The 18,186-nt window shown below is 41.4% G+C and overlaps 1 protein-coding gene across 5 annotated transcripts in view; it reads left to right on the top strand.

Moving 5' to 3' along the window:
• The window catches only part of dscama (Down syndrome cell adhesion molecule a), a 113,671-nt gene that overhangs the window by 36,431 nt on the left and 59,054 nt on the right, over nucleotides 1–18,186 (top strand). For 2 of the 5 annotated variants that reach the window (XM_039777637.1, XM_039777638.1), the window contains exon 4: nucleotides 5,579–5,602. The exons of 2 other annotated variants lie outside the window; for them this stretch is intronic. In XM_039777637.1, coding sequence (XP_039633571.1) covers nucleotides 5,579–5,602 — 24 coding nt within the window. Of the gene's footprint in view, nucleotides 1–5,578; nucleotides 5,603–7,906; nucleotides 7,918–8,056; nucleotides 8,063–13,079; nucleotides 13,083–18,186 lie in introns of those variants that run through there. One more of the 5 variants, XM_039777641.1, reaches the window with a different exon arrangement.

Here is an 18,186-nt window from a genome sequence, read left to right as displayed (position 1 = left end):
AAGCTCTGCTTGGATAAATCTTGCCGTCTGATTCTTGGGGTGTAGACGTTCCTTCCTGATTACATTGTGTCTTCCAGTGCCTTGATCCCTTTAGCCCACAAACCAGGATTAAATTCCCACAATGTAATGCGGGTTGGGCGGCCTGGGGGTCACAATGCAACCCCCAAATGTGGGTATATTGGAGGAGGGTGGGGGTGTGTGTGGTGGGAGCAATCAAGTGATGGTTTACTGGCAATTTGTTAATCTTCTCTCAATAAGAGTGAGGGAAGAGAGAGACCAGTAAAAGGTTCCCTCTGTCTAGGCTGCTGCAGCTCTGGCTCACTGCCTCTTTCAGTCCAAGGCAGCCATTTTGTGTCCGTCAGTCTGCGTTGCTACAGTAGAACAGCGCTGGTTCTCAGTTAACATTGAAAAGATGATTCCTAACCAAGGCTTTTTTTTTTTTGAGCTCAGAAAGAGAACATTTTGAACTTTGAATTATTAATGTGGTGGAGGCCCCTTAGATAGCCCACTGTAAAGTAAAAGCACAAAGTGCAGATGAATGCTTGGGTAGTATCAGTCTAGTTTCACACACACACACACACACACATGCCTATCCTCTTCAGAGACTGGCCATCAGCTACCATCCTTGTAGTGAAGCTCAAATAGTTCCTTATCCGTGTGACAATGGGGACGCTGTAGAGTGCGCATGTAGGGCCTTCGCAAACACACCGTCTATGTACAGTAAGTGATCATTCGGCCCATTCAGAGAGGCCCCATAATGGCCAGCTTCTTCCAGCCTTGTTTGCTCTGTGTTTTGTGGCTTTGGCGTCTGGCAGATGGGCCATCAGGGATTATACCTACTAATGAAGAGGGGTGGAGGATGGAGGGTAGAGGGGGGGGGGTGAAGGTTTATTATAGTTATGATGTGACCAAGTGGAAAACAAAACTACAGGTCCTTCATTGAACTCATGGGACTGCATGTGTTGACAGTTCATGAATTCTGGTTTATATCGAACAGAGTTTATTGTGATTTATGGGATGTTCCCCTTATAGTTCCTAGTGTATGTGATACAGATTGCTTTGTTGTGAAACTCTGAAGGGAGTTGCAGAGAAATTAGTACTACTCTCATTAGCTTGCCTATGGCAGCATTAGCAAATCTCCACATATCATTCCCAAATTTCCACTAAAACAACATGGAAACACAAAAATAATTCTGAATTCATGCTACATGAGACAAAGTTTCACAGCGTCTTTGTCTACTTTATATTTGCATGTACCTAGGCTGGGATAGTTCTCTATTTTCTACAACATAATACATCCTATGTTAGTGTTTCTTTTCTTTTTCTTTTTTTTGGGGGGGGCATTCAGGGCCCACAGACCTGGACTGGACAGAGATGCACAATGACCAGCCCTTCCAGCGTGATTGCACAAGACATATGTCCAGACAGGATGGCCTAATCCCTGACACCCCCACCCCCGATGCCCATACACAACACACTCGCACACACGCACTCCACCCCTCCCTCTCCACCCTTAACATATGGAGATGGGAGGAATTAGCGCAGTGGAAGAAAATAAATGAGTTAAAGCGGCCAACAGCTTAGATACCACGGTATTTGTTCCTGGGTGACCCTTCTGTGAGTGACGCACTCGTGGAGGAAAGCCTGTTCCCCTTTGTTTAGTTCTTGCCACTTAACAGCAAAGTAACAACTAAAACTGTTCTTGTTCACAAGCACTCGATAGGCATTTATTTCAGTGATTAGGGATGAGCACAGGCAGAGAAGCGTGGTGTGCACAATGTTCGGGACCAAACCTTCCACAAAGCCACAGCCTGACCCCGACGGGCTCCTTGTGTGACCCCACCAACGCTCCCCACACCAGATTCAGCCCAGATCTTGTTAAATAGGATTAAGCTGGCTACCTGCCATTCAGTGGCTTGGACAGGACTTCTTATCTCCTGTCTTCAGGTGGCTGCCAGGAACAACATAAAGCACAGCGACCTACATTAAACAATGTGCCACATGCAGGTTTTGTACTGGGGCCTGTAGCTTAGGTATTGTCTTCCCAATGCTAATTTCCATGGCTAAGTGTAAGTTACTAGGTCAATTACGCAGCTAATCGGGATCTCATGACTGGCCTAATGCTAAAAGAAATTCAGGCTCAAGCCAGTTAAATGGTTTGATGCAGGCCATGGCCAGTCACGTGCATATCTGTGTGTGTAAGTGTATGTGTGCGGACACGTTTCTGTCTTGTATAGGGGTTTGTCTAAGCAAGCAGAGGTGTTGCATTTTATTCCACATGGTTTGTCTATGGATATAGCAGGACGGGGCCCTGATAGATACTAGAGAGAACAGTGGAGTCCGTCTCTTGGAGAACATGTGACATGTCTCGAGTGCCCTCCCATACTCTCCCTCGAAGCAGGGACACCAATTCAGTGGCGTAAGAGGCTTTGTAGCCAAATCCCCAGTTGATCTCCATAAAGTTTGTGTCTTACAATTAAGTACAGATGGTTTGCAGCTGGTTGTAAGGCTAGTAAATAACTCGGGGCCTCTATTTTCGCCAGGGATTTGGTGGGGGTAATCCCTCTCTTTGACAGTTTACCAGATTCAAATCAGTCCGGGCTTTGCTTTCCTTCCTCCACTTCTTCAACCTCTTTTTTTCTTCTTTCTCTCTCTTCCTATCCCCCCTCACTCCATCAAAAGCTCCTTATCCTCGTTTGAATATGCGATCATTCAGCGGGATAACATGACTGTATCTAAGAACAGAGACGTGGGTGATGCAAGAATCTCACTTAATTACCCCTTAAAACCCCATTCAATCTGAAAAGTCCGTAGTGTAGGTTGGAATCAAAAGTTTAAGGGACTATAGACATGTTGAGAAACAGGAAGATTAGTAACTTATAATAATCCCATGAAATAAATAAACAAATTACAAGCTGCCACACTGTATGTTCATATAAATAAAAATTATATTACATTACATTTTACTAGTTTAATGATCAGAGGGTCTATAAAGCAAACTCCATTTTATAAACTGGTAATCACCACTACGGCTGAACGATATGGAAACATATTCAAATTGGGATTTATCTATAGACCAGTATTGCGATCGCGATTTTGCATGTGATTTTTTTCCTTAGTTCATTCTGTACTATTCACTATATACAAGCAATAAATCATTCTACAGAATGACCAACACAACATTGGATACATTCAACATATTAACTGCTCTTTCATGAAGGCCTACATGTTATGATGAAATAAGAGGAACTGACGTACAAATTGATATGAATAAATAGTTTTTATTTAGCTATTGAATTGTAAAAACCTTCAATCACAGAAGAATGCTATAACTTGTGATTTCAAGCCTTGTAAACATGTAATACAATCATCATGACTTAACTTAAATAAAATTTGAAAAAGGAACAACAAAGCGCTGCAGAACGACAGGCCTGGTGTGAACATTAATATATGAAAAATAAAATATGAATCTTACTGATCTCCAGTCAGTTACAGTAACAAATCACAGAAACTAAAGTGCACACTGACCATGGTGTGAACACATTTTGATCACTAAAAGCCCTGTGGTTGGCCTTGTTTTGTTTTATTATCACAGCTTTTGAGATTTGAAAATTGTGTTCTATTATATTGCGATGTCGGTGACATTCTTTCCTATTCAACGTGTTGGCTGTCACTGTTCGCGCTGACTATCTAATACTGTTTCTTCTAAAGAAGCCAGACGCCACTGTTAACAGAAACCCATCCATCCATCTTCGTCTGCTTATCCGTTAACAGAAACCCAAAATGTATATTTACACAGATGTGTTTTTCCCCCCGAGAAAGGCCAACCAGTTACCCAGTGTTTATAATAATGAATGTAAATGGTTGAATTAACTGGTTACAGATTTATTATAATAGATTAAGACAGCCTTGGGTCACGGTGTATCACTGGTAGGAAAGAAAACAGGTTTTTATATCCAGTATATTAACATCTAGTAAAAAAGAAAGTACCGTATGCTCATACTTTGAACACTGATATCAACTGAAAAAAATCGCAGCACAAAAGTCGACAGTGACATTATCAGTATTGCTTAAAACTCCACCATATCTTCATAGCTCATATAATGCATGTCAATGTGCATATAGGACCCCTGTTAAGCAGAGCTCTCTCCTGGGACAGTGAGGAAGGCAAAGCCTAATGAGGACATAGTTAACGGCGCTCACACATCCTGAGAGAGCTGTGATCATCGCATGGTAAAAAGCAAACGCTCCCTAGGAAACCGCTTGACCCTGCTACTCCTTGTTTCCCCATCCTGCCATTCCTATTATTCAAATATATTTATATATTTATATCATTATTTATCTGCTGTTAGAGGAAGGAGCCAGCACAGCAACACCTCATCTGCATAAGACAGTAGCTAACTGCCCTGGTAGCGCCTCGGGATACGAACAGATGGGAGTGTTTAGCAAGCTTACCCACCTACCCCTCCCATCCAAAACACACACACACACACATTTACTAGAAGAACCCACACACACACACACACATCCTCCACCTTCTTTTCCCCACCTCTCCTCTACGCTTCTTCTCCCTGTGCACCCCTACCATTCGCTACCCCCTGCCAAATGTTCAGTTAACCTGTCAGTTCTCATAGCCCAAAAAATTCGACATGCCATATGCCTCGCTCTGACTTCTAACCCTCCACCGCCGCCCTTTCCCGTCTCCTTCATGGTGACATGAAAGTCCCCCTTTGAAACGCGAGGATGTCTCTCCTCTGCTGTTTGATTCCCAACGCCTGGCTGAGATCACAGCGATTGCGAGCGTCGTTTGTCGTGTATAATAAAAGCAGTCACTTAGCGTTACGCGACACAGTGGGAGCGCATTCATACCACAGCGGCACCGATGAGACGTCTGATGATCCACCTGGGCGAAAAGACAAATAACTCACGATGTGCCATCCTCGCTTTGGAAAAACGTTTTGTCGTGAAAGGGAAACGCGACTGACGCGTACCACGTCCAACACACAGAGCTCACGTGGTCATATCAGCTGGTTGAGGGCTGAATGTAAGTTCTATTTTACTTTAACACCACACACAAAACATACAAATTGTAACATAACAAATCCCCCCAGCCCCCCTTCGTCATCACGAAAAGATGACACAGCAACTACAATATTAAAGACCATACAACGAAATAATAACAGAATAGACAATGAATACACGTCTCTCCCCAGCACAAAGGTACCTAGGAGCGAGGGATGAATTTCAACGATTGACTGATTGTTAAAACCGGTGTACAATAAATCCATGCAGCCGAAAAGCTTGTCCTGTGTTACACCATCCAATAAGAGTCTCTTCTGTGAGCCTTGGCAGTCCTGCCTGTCCAGGCCATTTGCCCTTGCACAGAGGGCAGCTCCCAGCAGGCCTGGCCATAGTGACAGTTTGTTGTTGTTTATAAGGTCATCCCCACCACAGGGGGCAGCATATTCATTACACCCACCCCATGGCTCTGTTTGTCTTTGGCAGTCTGTTTCTCTGTGGGCTCCTGTCATAAGGTCAGAGGGTACTTACTATTATCCTCCTCTTGTCTTCACTCCAGGCCGACAAAGTCAGAACGCCTCTGGTAAGAGTTTCCGAATTAATTGCCCTTATCTAAGCAAAAAAATGGCAAGGGTACATGACAGGTAAGGAAAAAATCTGCGATCAAATTGTCCTGCATGCAGAAGATTTGCATTGATTATTTAAATTAAAGCTGCAGCGATTAGTCGACTATTTGATTACTAGATCGATAAATGAATCGGCTTCTATTTTGAAAATCGGTGAATCATTTAAAGTGGCACTATGTGACTTTTGAAGGAAAAAATAACACACTCAACACACGTTGAATTAATAAGCAACAAAACTCGGTTCAGTGCACTCCGCTGCTACAGACTCACTTGGTACTCACCAGTAACTTATCATGGTTAATATTAGCTGATGTTAGCAAAGTTTAGGTAGATATTTCTGTGTAAGTGACATTACGGAGCCAGTTTGGTGACATGATGACTCTTCTCTACTTGTGCTAGTGTTATACTATGTTTTAATATTTAACATTATCCCACAATTGTCACTTGGCCACAGTGGCTGCTGTTCAGCAAAAGTTACAAAGACTTCAAAGAGAGACTACAGTATGTAACTTTTGTTACAGCAGCCACTGTAGCCACAAGTGACATTAGTAGACAAATGTCACCATAAACAAATGAAATGTGTTGAATTGAGCCATGGTGCATTTAAGATTAAGTTCGACTTTTCATTTGTAAGAGGAAGAATGTGTTATTTCTTCTTTCAAAAGCTACTTAGGCACGCTTTAAGTTATTTCTCAAGCAAAAATGCAAAACATTTGATGTTTCCAGGCTCTCAGATGTGAGAAATTGCTGTTTTTTCTTGTATTAACATATAGTTATCTGAATATCTTTGAATTTTGGTTTGTTAGTGAGACAAAACAAGACATTTGATGACGCCACCGTGGGTTCGGGGAAAAACGTGAAAAAAATGTCATGGTTTTCTGATGTTTTATAGAATAAACAATTAATTAATTGAGAAAGTAATCAGCAGATTAGTTGAATATGAAAATAAACATTTGTTGCAGCCCTAATTGAAATTCTTTACAATCAAGTGTATGACAAAATGTGTGCAAGTGTGGAGTATATTTTATCATTTTTAATGCTCAAATCCAGCAGAGTCCCAACAATTAACATTTATCAGCGGTACATTTCAATCCGAGAATAACCTGCAATAGTCTGAAGCGTGTGGTGTTCTGAAAGAGAAACACAGAGAGAGAGAGAGAGAGAGAGAGAGAGAGAGAGAGAGAGAGAGAAACAGAAACATAGAGTAAGGAAGTGTCTGGGAGTGGGAGCAGCAAGCTAAGTGAGGTTGTTAGGAGGAAGCGCTGACAGTCCAATCCAGCACAGCGACCATTCAAAAGACAGCTCCTTTTGTTTCTGCCTCCCTTTCTTCTGCCAGGGTAGAAAGAGAGGTTGAATCTCTCTGCGCAGTAACCCACTGACACCTCCCTCTGATCTGCCTCCTGCACTCTACCTCCTCCACCCCAACGCCACCACCACCCTCCCTCTACTACATCCCTTCACCAGCACTCTCCTCTCTCTCTCTCTCTCTCTCCCCCCCCTATGCATATGCCATTGCCTAAGAGTCACTCTCCTGGTTGCCACAGTAACCAGCTCACCTCTCTCTCTCTCTCTCTCTCTCCCCACCAAAACCCCCCAACACCACTTTTTCCCACCAGAAAAAAAAAAAAAAAAAAATAGCTCACATATTTCAGAAAGAATGCTGTTGCACAATTGTCCTTTCCTTTCTACAATTCTTATCTATGCACGCACCACAGAGCAGACAAGGCCAGGCGAGAGAAAAAGAACGAGGGGGAAAAACGGGAGGGAATAAAGACATGAAATAAAAGAGAATTCTGACTAAGAATACCCGGGAGACCACATGTGTACAAACCCAACGGTCCTAGAATGACAACCTTTTTTTAATTTACCCTCTTACATTTACAGCACCATTAGCACCCCTGCTAAGCAGCATTCCCCACCTGCTCCAGCCATATCTCCCCATCCCCCTCCTCCATATCAGTCCTCCCACCTCCTTCATCCCCCTCTCCTCTGCCTTGTCGTCTGTGAGTGGCACTCAGGTGGTGGTGGTGAGTCTGCCCATATAGCGTCATCCCTTAGACGAGTCATTCAGCACCTGAGTCTGTCTGTGTGTGTTTGTCTGTCTGTCTGTCTGTCTGTCTGTCTGTCTGTCTGTCTGTCTGTGTCTGTCTGTCATCCCTCTGTCTCTAAATGTGCCCAATGCAATGCCCAATTACACCCTCATTACCTCCTAATTAGCCTGGACACAACAGCAACTGGTAGCACAATCACAAAGAGAGCCGAATGTAAATCAGTTACATTCGTTCTGACGCTATTTGTGGGCCTTTTTTTTTTTCACTGGGTGGTGGCATGTTAAATGCTCCCGCGGTGAGTGTAGCAATTTAGAGGAATATGGTAATAGGGGTGCTGATGGCTATTTCTCCTCTCACCAGACGCTGGTTTTGTCCTTTCATTTGCTGTTGTGGAGCTAAATTACATTGAAGGTTTAATTGGCTATTATAGATCACGGGCATCACAGTTGATGAATTATAAAAATCAGCTCAGTGATCATTGATAATCACTTTTCAGAGCATGTATCATAAATTAGACCATCATTGGCTCATGCTGTTTTATTCATATAAGCTAAGTAAGAATAGCAGGGCACACTTGCTCTTAAAGGCACGATCTGTGTGCTATCACTGCCAAGCTAAGACAATCTTCTCAACTGATCACAGTTTATAGTGTATACACAGTATATTAGTTGTAAAATAAATAAATACAAATACAATAGACTGCACACAGCTCAGAGGAAACGTATTCTAATGCCTTGTTGTCCTTTTGAAATGAGATTGAGTTGCTTGTTTCGGATCACACTAACTGATGGCCATTGGCGTAAAGAATCTGCAAGGCAGGATGCGTTTCTGTGTTCCATGGAAAGTTAGATGTCCATCTAGAGCTGAGCGATATGGAAAAAATATTATTGTTGACCTAATACATTGATGTCGATATTGCGGCAATATTGAAGGGTTGACTATTGGCGCTTTCACAAAATATTACCACAAGTTTTGATACACAATCCCCAATAATGTGGATACAATGACTAATGGGTAACGGCAAATAACAGAACAGCTAGAACAGTCTGGTAAGTTAAAAAAAATTACATCACTTTATTGTAATGCAGTCTTTAAAACCAGGAAAAGACAACACGTGTGTCATATGTGACGATATCTAGCCTCATGTATTGATATCGATATAATATTGATATATTGCCCAGTCCATCACATCTTGTACTATGATGTATATATTCATTTGGTGTGTGGAATGTTTTTAGCTATGCAGCCTCCATCCAGTCGCCACATCCCTCTCTTTCGAACAAGTCTTCCAAATAAAACAACACAAATGCCCTCTAACATGAAAACGTTGTTGTCTGACGAACCTGTCAGCAGGACGACATCACTTGTCAGTGTCTTCTTAAACTGTAACAAATTTCAGTTTTTTTCGTTTCATAAAATTCTGATCTGACACTGCAATGGTTCTATTCACTGTAACAAATGACAGTATAATTGAAAAAAGATGATCCATTCAGTGTCACAGCTGCACCTGCCTATGCTTGTCTTTGTCTCTCTCTTTGGCTACATGAGTGTTCCTGTTGTCTCAGAACACCTTCCTGATTTGGTCCAGTTTCTTTCCGAGCGCGCTGATGTGAACAAAGTGCAGCCACTCTGCCCACACACCAATGCTTTAATTGCACAGTTGATCTTTTGCCAAACACCACTCTCCTCCTCGATGAAGGCCTCACACATTAATGGGTCTGAAAGAAAATAGCCACGGAAGAATCACCTGCTGCTGGATTCAGTTATCCTTCATCTTGTCCTGTTGGTCCCATTTTATTTCCTTTTTGGATAAAAAATCCTGGTGTGCCAAGCCTAAAACTGAAAATACAGACACCAACTATCCTGTCATATGAGTGTTTCTGTTGTGTTCCGTAAACAACCAGTGATGTGGTCAGTCACTGGTTTTGCTGCCAAGTCTTCCAACTGTTGCTACAGAATCAGCTCCTCCTTAAGGTCCTTTTCTATGTTTAGTCGTCTCTAATGGTCATATCCAGACACATCCAGCCAAAGTCCATGTAGTAGTGAACTTGCCTTGTCAAAAGCAACAGTGTGGTTTCAGAAACAGTGTTGCAAGGAATTGGGATTTCTCCTAACCCAACATATTTACTTCAGACCTGTTACATTAGAATTTAGAATAATGCCTCAGACAGTGACGAGACATCATAGATGTTTAGCTATAGTAGCTCTAAGGATGGATGTTGGTCTGCTGGTCTGCCATACAACATCTTTGGTCAGGAAAGAAATATCTTCTCAGCTACTGAGTTGGATGCATGGTCATGACAGACATTCATGCTTTTCTGAGGATAAATCCTAATTACTTCTTTGATCCCCCTGACATCTTGCACCACCAGCAGGTGTCTCAGGAGCTACTTGAAACATTGTCATAAAATGTAGTACAAATATCCATGGTGCTTAGACAATGTGTCCTAAAAGCTTATGTGATCCCCTGACTTTTCAAATAGTGCCACCATCAGGCCAAACTAACTTTCGCTCACCTGTATTCAATGAAAGGTATTTCTACATCTACAAGATTGACTGGCACACATTTTGGAACATACTTCCATTGTCCCCGGAGCATTAATACTAAAGACGTTGGCTATCCCGTCACGTTTTCACTAGTGCAACCAGCAGCATGTCAACAGTCAACATTTTACATTATTACTTTGGATTACGACCAAATACCTAAACTAATGACACTTAGCATCAGGATATTAGCATTGTCATTGTGAGCATGTTAGCGTGCTGATATTAACATTTAGCTCAAGCACGGCTGTCAGAGCTGCTAGCGCGGCTGCAGACTTTTAGTCTTGTTAAGGTGTTAGCACCAGAGTAAATACTGGTTTATGTTGCAATGAATTCTCTGAAACAGTGATCCTTCTCTTAAGTGTCCATCTATCCATCTATCCATCCATCCATCCAGCCATCCGTCCATCTCTTCCCTCCTTTCTCCAGCCATGCAGGCTGGTGTCTGGTGTTTATGGGCTTCGTCAGCAGGCAGGGCTGTTTAACGAGGGCAGGGGGACAGCGTGGCACTAATTGCTGTGTGTGATTTATACCAGGCTGGGACCAGGCAGGAACACAGGCAGACGATGGCACTCTGAGAGCAGCTGCTTTGCCCAATATTTACTTAACCCTCGGCTGGCGGGCCTGGCAGTAGTGCCACTGACGATGGGTCTGTGGGGAGCCATTTCACTGCTCAGTATTATGTGTAGCAGCAGGGTTGGGGCCATGTTTGGGGACAGGCTCAAAGTGGGAGTGTATGGGAAGGTAGATTGGAGCAATTAGAGGGAAGAATGTGATTGGTCTCCTGACAGTTTGGCTATCAAGGAGGAATTGTTGCTTGATGTAATCAAAACCTATTTTCAAAGTAGTAGGATTTATGTTTTTATAAAAACAATTTGGTTACTGCGTTTCAAAACAAAAGCCAAAGCAACAGCTCATCACAGGGCGGAAGTGAGCTATTGCTTTTATAAAATGGGCACATGAAGTGCAGCAATATGAAAGTCTAATTCCAATCTAAATAGATTTTTTATTAATAAATAACCATGTTCACAATAAAATAGGCCCTGCTGGGCTGGGTGCCTGCACATACCAAGGCAGTGGCTACAGTATGAACGGTAGCGCAGGTACCTAGCCTACACTAGCAGCTAGCTTCTGGTTAACCCTAAAGAAAGGCGCACAATAACACTAACTATTCCAGACACTAACCAGCAACGAAGCGATCGAGGTAGCGGTAGAACAGCAACTCCCGTTTTCTGCGAAGTAAAATGACTGTTTTTGTCAATGGAGTCTGGTCAGCTCCAGTTCCCTGTCATAAAGGAATATATTCTAAATATAGCATACACTTAAAGAAATACTTTGCAGATTTTTAACAAGCTCTTTGTCATGTGTGCGAATAAATGGCTTCCCTTCGTGGCACCAGTTATCGGTTCGTAAGTCTAACGTCTTTGTTTTTTCAGTGGGGACTGATACTTATTGTCCAAAGGAATTAGACGTCATAGCCGTTGAATATTAATATTATATCATGGCTTTGAACCAATCAGATTGCTTGATTTGAGCTTTCCGTTTAATAAATAGCAAAATAAAAACAGAAATATATAACAACGGGATTTCAACACAAATTTGTTTTCTGCATGGATGAACAGAGGAGCCCTTAATGGTGATTAGTAGCGGTTTGAGTGTGCTCCTATATTGAGCAGCATGATTTGTACAGTGCTCACTCTTGTGTCATGTGTTAGCAGGGATAGACACTTCCATCCCACGCCTGTCTGCCTGGCTCATCTGGAGCGATAGTCTAAGACATCGCGGGGCTTGCATCCGCAACTCAATTAGTCACACCTCAAATAAATTAGCAGCGGATGCACTTTAGCACCTTTTGCTGTAATAGATCAGTTGAAGACCTTAAATAGTATCTAAATATTCACACCCTGTGTGAGCTTAATGATCACATTTCCACTGTAGAGAAACAAACAAACACATGCAAAACCAAGACGATGGAAGGGTGGAAAATAAAAGGAGGGGAGTGTGATTCTGTCTCCACAGCAACATTGATTGGTATTCTTCAGGTGGAGCAGCTGTCAAGTGGCCTGACCACTGCAAGCTAATGCTGTACGGGGAGAGAGTGGGGGAGGAAAACACCAAGGAAAAGGAAAGAGATGAAAAGCAAGGAGACAACGACAAAGAAGGCGATAGGGAGATGAGGGAGATGAAATTGAAAAGCCATGATATAAAGGGAAGGAGAGTAATATTTTATTGTGATTTTGAGCCATTCTAGGAAAAGTAGAGGCCACTGTGAGAATTTGATTACATGGTAGTCAAGTCGTAAAAGAGGGGCGTGTGTCTCCATTCTCTCCTCTTGAGGTGTAAAGGGGATCAACGGTGTGTGGAGTCAGGTTGTCTTCTTATAAGACTTCTTCAGTTTGGTTCATGCTCTTTTAATGAAGTTAAAATGATGATTTAATTGCATATATTTTATGTTCTTTTCCAATTTCACTGTAGTTGCCTGAAGCCCTTGGCCTAAATTTACTGTAATGTGAATTTGTATTAGATGCCACTCAATTTTTGTACATGTTGTCCTTTTCTTTGATATGAAAATGTCCAAATTGAAAATAACAAAACATTATGTCCTCAGCTTTTCTTAAGCCATGCTCAGACCAAAATAAAAAGCGATCCGGCGATTTGTCGCAGGGTTGTGCGGCGGTGGGAGTGTCACTTTACAGACGTCCTGTTGTGTTATTTAACCCCCCAATGTAGCAGTAAACTTTATATTTCACAATTAGACCACAATCGACCGTCTGATCGTTTATAGATCTCGACGTGTCCGACCGCACTTGAAGGCAGCTTTAGATCACAGGAGAGAAAGAAAGTGTGTGTGAATGTGTGTGTGTGACCAACAGACCAGTGTGAATGAAGCCTTAGTCCAAAACCTGTTGATGTCTTAAAGGGGTTTTTACACTAGACGCATCCAAGGTGGCGCGCGCCATCGTGATGTCAAAATGATGCAATATCCTGCCGGCGCGCCCGATTTATGGCCTCGCGAGCTGAGGTCGCGCACGGCTCTTTTTTTTTTTCTTCAGCGGCGCGCGACAAAGCGGAAACAGGAGGCCTGACTGAATTAGCCGACAACCGGATGTCAGGACTCTCACAGTGACTACAGGTCTCTCATGTAAACCTACTGGGTTAAGATGAGCTCTTTTATGGCGAATGAAAGGCTTGATCCGACGAAGTAGGTCATCCAATCAAATCGAAGCATTGACGGCAATGCTGCTGCCAGTTCTGCCGTTGTTTACCTTTTTCTTCTTCTTCTAGTCTGTAGAAAGAGCAACATCGGTAGCCTTTGCTCATTAGCGCCACCGCTGTTCAGGAGAAGACTGCAACTAGTCTCGCGACCACCAGCGCGGGTATAAATACTCACGGCGATCCCATGACGTCACATTTGTACGCGCCAGCTGGGCTGCGTCTAGTGTATAAGATGCTTTAATCTCCCTGAAAACCCTGTTCTTTTCCACTAATGTGCACCAGATCTTGGTGTGAGTGTGCAGTTCCTTCTAAATATCCAGCTGGACTAATAAATGAATGAAGGTCTCAGTGAAACCACCTCGTAATCTAACATTCTGCAAGCTTTACAAGGAAGTTGGTCCAAAGCCAGTCCTGCTGAGAGAGGAGCATCTACTCGAAGGCCTTTTATCTGTGCATATGGAGAACACGTTTTATTTGTGGACTTTCCAGAAGATTCATAATGTGTTGTCTGTAAGGAGTTTATCAGTTTACATCATCAACCATAATTACTCCAACATGTAAATGCAATTATGTCCCAGCAGATCCTCATAAATATTGAATGTTTTGCAGCTACAGGTTTTGTCTTCATTAATCAGAAACAGCAGGTAGGTAAACCAGGCAGCAGTTTGTATAAACAATATAATAAGCTTGATAATCAGCTGTTTTGAGATTGAGATGCTCATTTAATCATTCTCCTCCTTGTCTCTGTCTTGCTTTCTCACTTTTTTTCTGAGTACGAGAAAAATGCGTACATTAGTTTGATGAAATAAGCTTACACAGACAAGAGTGCATGTGTGAATTGTGAAGCACTAAATCATTTAGTCCTTTAGTCTATATTGCAGCTGTGCATTTAAAAATGAGCTTTTACCTGTGTAAAATATTATTGATATTTTTTTATATTTATATGTTGTTGGGGTTTTGGGGTAGTCATATAAAACCACATGGTTAAAACTGAAAAATGTTATTATTACGTCTGTATTTTAAGGGGTTGGTGAGAGGAAATTGGATTTAAGGTGTCTGTGTGAGTCAGCCACAGGGTTTGTGTTTATCATGATTTGCCGGAAGTGGGATGTAATTACACTAAAGTACATTTACTCAAGTACTATCATTAATTACAGTTGTAGCTGTAGTTGTACTTGAGTATTCAAATTTCCAGTTGTCTTTGGCGGCACTAAGCTCCAGACGCAGCGACGCAAAATGGACTCTGGGGGAGAAAGTTGTTTTGGTGAAACATTTGCACCCTGCAAAAGAAAACGCCACATTAGGGCTGGGCAATATATCGATATTATATCAGCATCGATAATGAGGCTAGATATTGTCTTACATTTTGGATATTGTAATATTGTGCTACGACACAAGTGTTGTCTTTTCCTGGTTTTAAATGCTGCATTACATTAAAGTGATGTCATTTTCTGAACTTACCAGACCACGAGTTCTAGTTGTTTTATTGTTTGCCTTTTCCCACGTCATTGTATCCCCATTATTGGTGATTATTTGTCAAAACTCTCATTGATTGTGTTAATATTTTGTGAGAGCACCAATTGTCAGCCCTACAATATCACTACAATATCAACATTGATGTATTTGGTCAGAAATATTGTGATATTTGATTTTAAATGAAATGAACTGTTCACACAATACAGTAAGGTGAGCTATTTAAATCAGCTGGATACATTGTTAAAAGTCATTAGCTCTTACCATTGTATCGCCGTGTGTACGTTGTCTACAGCAGTCCCACCAATCGCTCCCAAAAGCGTCCCAGTTAGGGAGTAAACATATTCTTTGTAAATCATTCCCTGCACCATCCAATTTTTTTTTTTTTAAACTTGCCATTTTCAGCATGTCGCTTGCCATTTGAAGTTTGTTGTTGTTTTCCAAATCGAACAGAGTTTAATAACGACAACACACAGAGAGCCGATGATCAGGATGTCAGGAAATTATCCTGGAAATGTGCATCTTGCATACATACAATATATATTTTATATATTGTATGTATTAATAAATGACAATAGTTGAATAATGCACCGAGATATTGGGCTCAGGATAATGCCACTTGATTCCAGAAAATCCTTTTAAACAAGCTGATTAGCATTCGAGGTTAGTAAAATGATGTCGCTCCATTGTCAGACTCTAATTTTATGAACAAACTGACGGACTGAATGCTAAATGTCATGTTCAGATGTAGTTTGTGTGATGTTGTGGATGGAGGCTGTAGCCCCAGGCCATGACCAGACAGGGTGACTCATTAGAGAGCTGCACTCTGTCTCTTCACTTCCTTCTTCACAATCACTATAATGTGGTTTGCACTCTTTTCATTTGTACACTTTCATACCCACAGCATGTCAGAGTGGTTTTAACCTGTCAGGCTTTCTTTTTAGAATTTTACACTAGTTCCATTAGTAAGTAAAAATACAGGTTGAGTCTGTCAGCACTGTCAGTTTAATACAGAGCAGAGGAAGATGGATTTCCCAATGTGTGAATGACATTTAATGTGTAATTTAACTCTCTATCTTTGTTTTTATGTCTCCTGTCCACTAAGCTTATACACAGTCCTTACTCTCATTGAATAATCTGTTTTAAGTTATATATGTATATTAAAACAGTTGTGTACATTGGGTAGTTCCAGCTATCGCCTGTTGCTCAGCAGCGTAGTTCAGCACCATGGAGAGCTCCTCTCAATGTGTTCATAAGGAGGTGCACTGGAGTCTGGTTCATCCGCAGTCTGGGCAGGGGGTGGGGGGGTCTGCACAGAAACATTTCATTTTTTTTTTTTTATCAAGGTCTTTTTATTAAATGTTTTCAGAGTGTACAAGATACGAACAAAATACAAACAATCAAAACTAATCCCAAACATCTAACTCATCTACAACACTTCTAAATAAAAGCTAGTCACTTTATGACTGAAAGAAGAATAAAATTAAAAAAAATAATAATAATAATGTGAACTCAATAACATAGGCATATACTATGTATTATGGGGTTACATTCTTTGCTTCCATTTTCTCTACAAATGTCACGAAACGCTGCCAAGTAGTATGAAATGTCAAAACAGACCCTTGGAGAGAGTATCTTATCTTAAGATATTGCATAACTTCTCTAATCCACTGAGAATATGAAGGGGGTAGAGGCTCTTCCCATCTAAAGAGAATGAGTCACCTGGCCAAACATTTCATTTTGAGCATTAGTTTTTACATCTTCCCTTTGCAGTTTGACTAAAATAGTTCTCTATTTTATATTGGGAAATTGTGGTGCTTTTGAGGTTTTGTTTTGTTGTCTATTGAGCTCAATGTTAATAATAAAATTAATCACTTGAAAGTAACAAAAAGTCCAAAATTAAATCTAGATCAATACATATTAAATAAATTACTAAATTTTTTCTATAACTGCCAATTGGGCAGGGACATTTTTTCTTAGTCTAGCAATATACACAGTTGTATAAGTGCTAACATGAATACTAGGGCTGGGTTACAGTAATTGATTCACTAATTAAAATCAATCTTTTGTTTGAATTAAGTTTGAATGAGCTGTTATCGATTCATAAAATCCTGATATCGAGCTTTTAATATATGCCTTTTTACCGTGAATGTATCAGTAGAAAAGTATGTTAATCAAAAGTTAGGGGGGAGGCAATACTTAATGGAAACATTAACCTGGTGCATTATAAAAAGTATTTGAGGGTAACTTCTTGCTTGCACAATTTATGGCCTAAGTTCTCTAAGAATGTTGTTTATATCCAAGCTAAATTGGTGTTGTTAGTGAAATTTCCTTAACCTAATTGATATTGAATTAGAAATATAATCGAATCGGGAGCTTGTGAAACGCAATCAAATCAATTTGGGAAATTATTAGCCATACCCAGCACTAATGATTACATTACAGCTTTTACCGGACACGCACAAACATGGCAACAGTAAAAATGACACCATCCTTTGAAACAATTCATCTACCCAAATCCACACCAACGTTAAGACATCCGATCATTACTTGCGAAAACATTCCCCGTACAGACTTCCTTAAGAAACAAAAGAGAGGTCTTTCTTCACAGTGGGGATCAAAGTAGATCTCTGTCAAGCAGTGCACAAAGGATCCCGTCTTGCCACAACTTCCTCCCACTCTCTTTCTCTCACTCCTCTCCACCTTCATCTTTCTCCCACCGCTCCCTCCGTCCCTCCCCTCCTCGGTGTGGCTCCTGAATATTTAATAAGCCTGAATTACTGAGGCCCTCTACTGTAATGACGGGGAAATCAGACAATTAAATCAGAAGGGCTCTGGCTTTAAGTCTCACCTCCCCCAGAGGAGCCAGAGATTATTTAAAGTGTCACACTGTTTGATTATCTAATCCTCCTCTTGCCCCCTCTGCTTTACTCACAGAGCGGCATCGCCTGCTCCACTTGCCATCGCAAATTACCATTAAACACCAATGAGCACTGTATTTAAGTCCTTTTCCATAAGCAGGAATGTGGTGCCATGAAGTCCCAAGGGAACGGCACTATGGGAGTAACTCTTTAACACTGTTTAGCATGTGCTTAAAGGGTTGCTTCGTTCTCACTCAGGGCCTGTAATTAAACAACCACATTGAGATGTGTACATTTGCATGAAACCCACATTACTTTGCATTGAAAATGGCCCTTGTGTGTGCACGAACATAATTTCCGAGTGTGTCAAGGTTGCAGCTGTTACTTCTCTTCCCC

The sequence above is a fragment of the Perca fluviatilis genome, chromosome 16, assembly GCF_010015445.1.
Source record: "Perca fluviatilis chromosome 16, GENO_Pfluv_1.0, whole genome shotgun sequence".
Taxonomy (NCBI): domain Eukaryota; kingdom Metazoa; phylum Chordata; class Actinopteri; order Perciformes; family Percidae; genus Perca; species Perca fluviatilis.
Note: the sequence above shows the minus strand (reverse complement) of the source record. Positions and strands in the feature narration are given on the sequence as shown.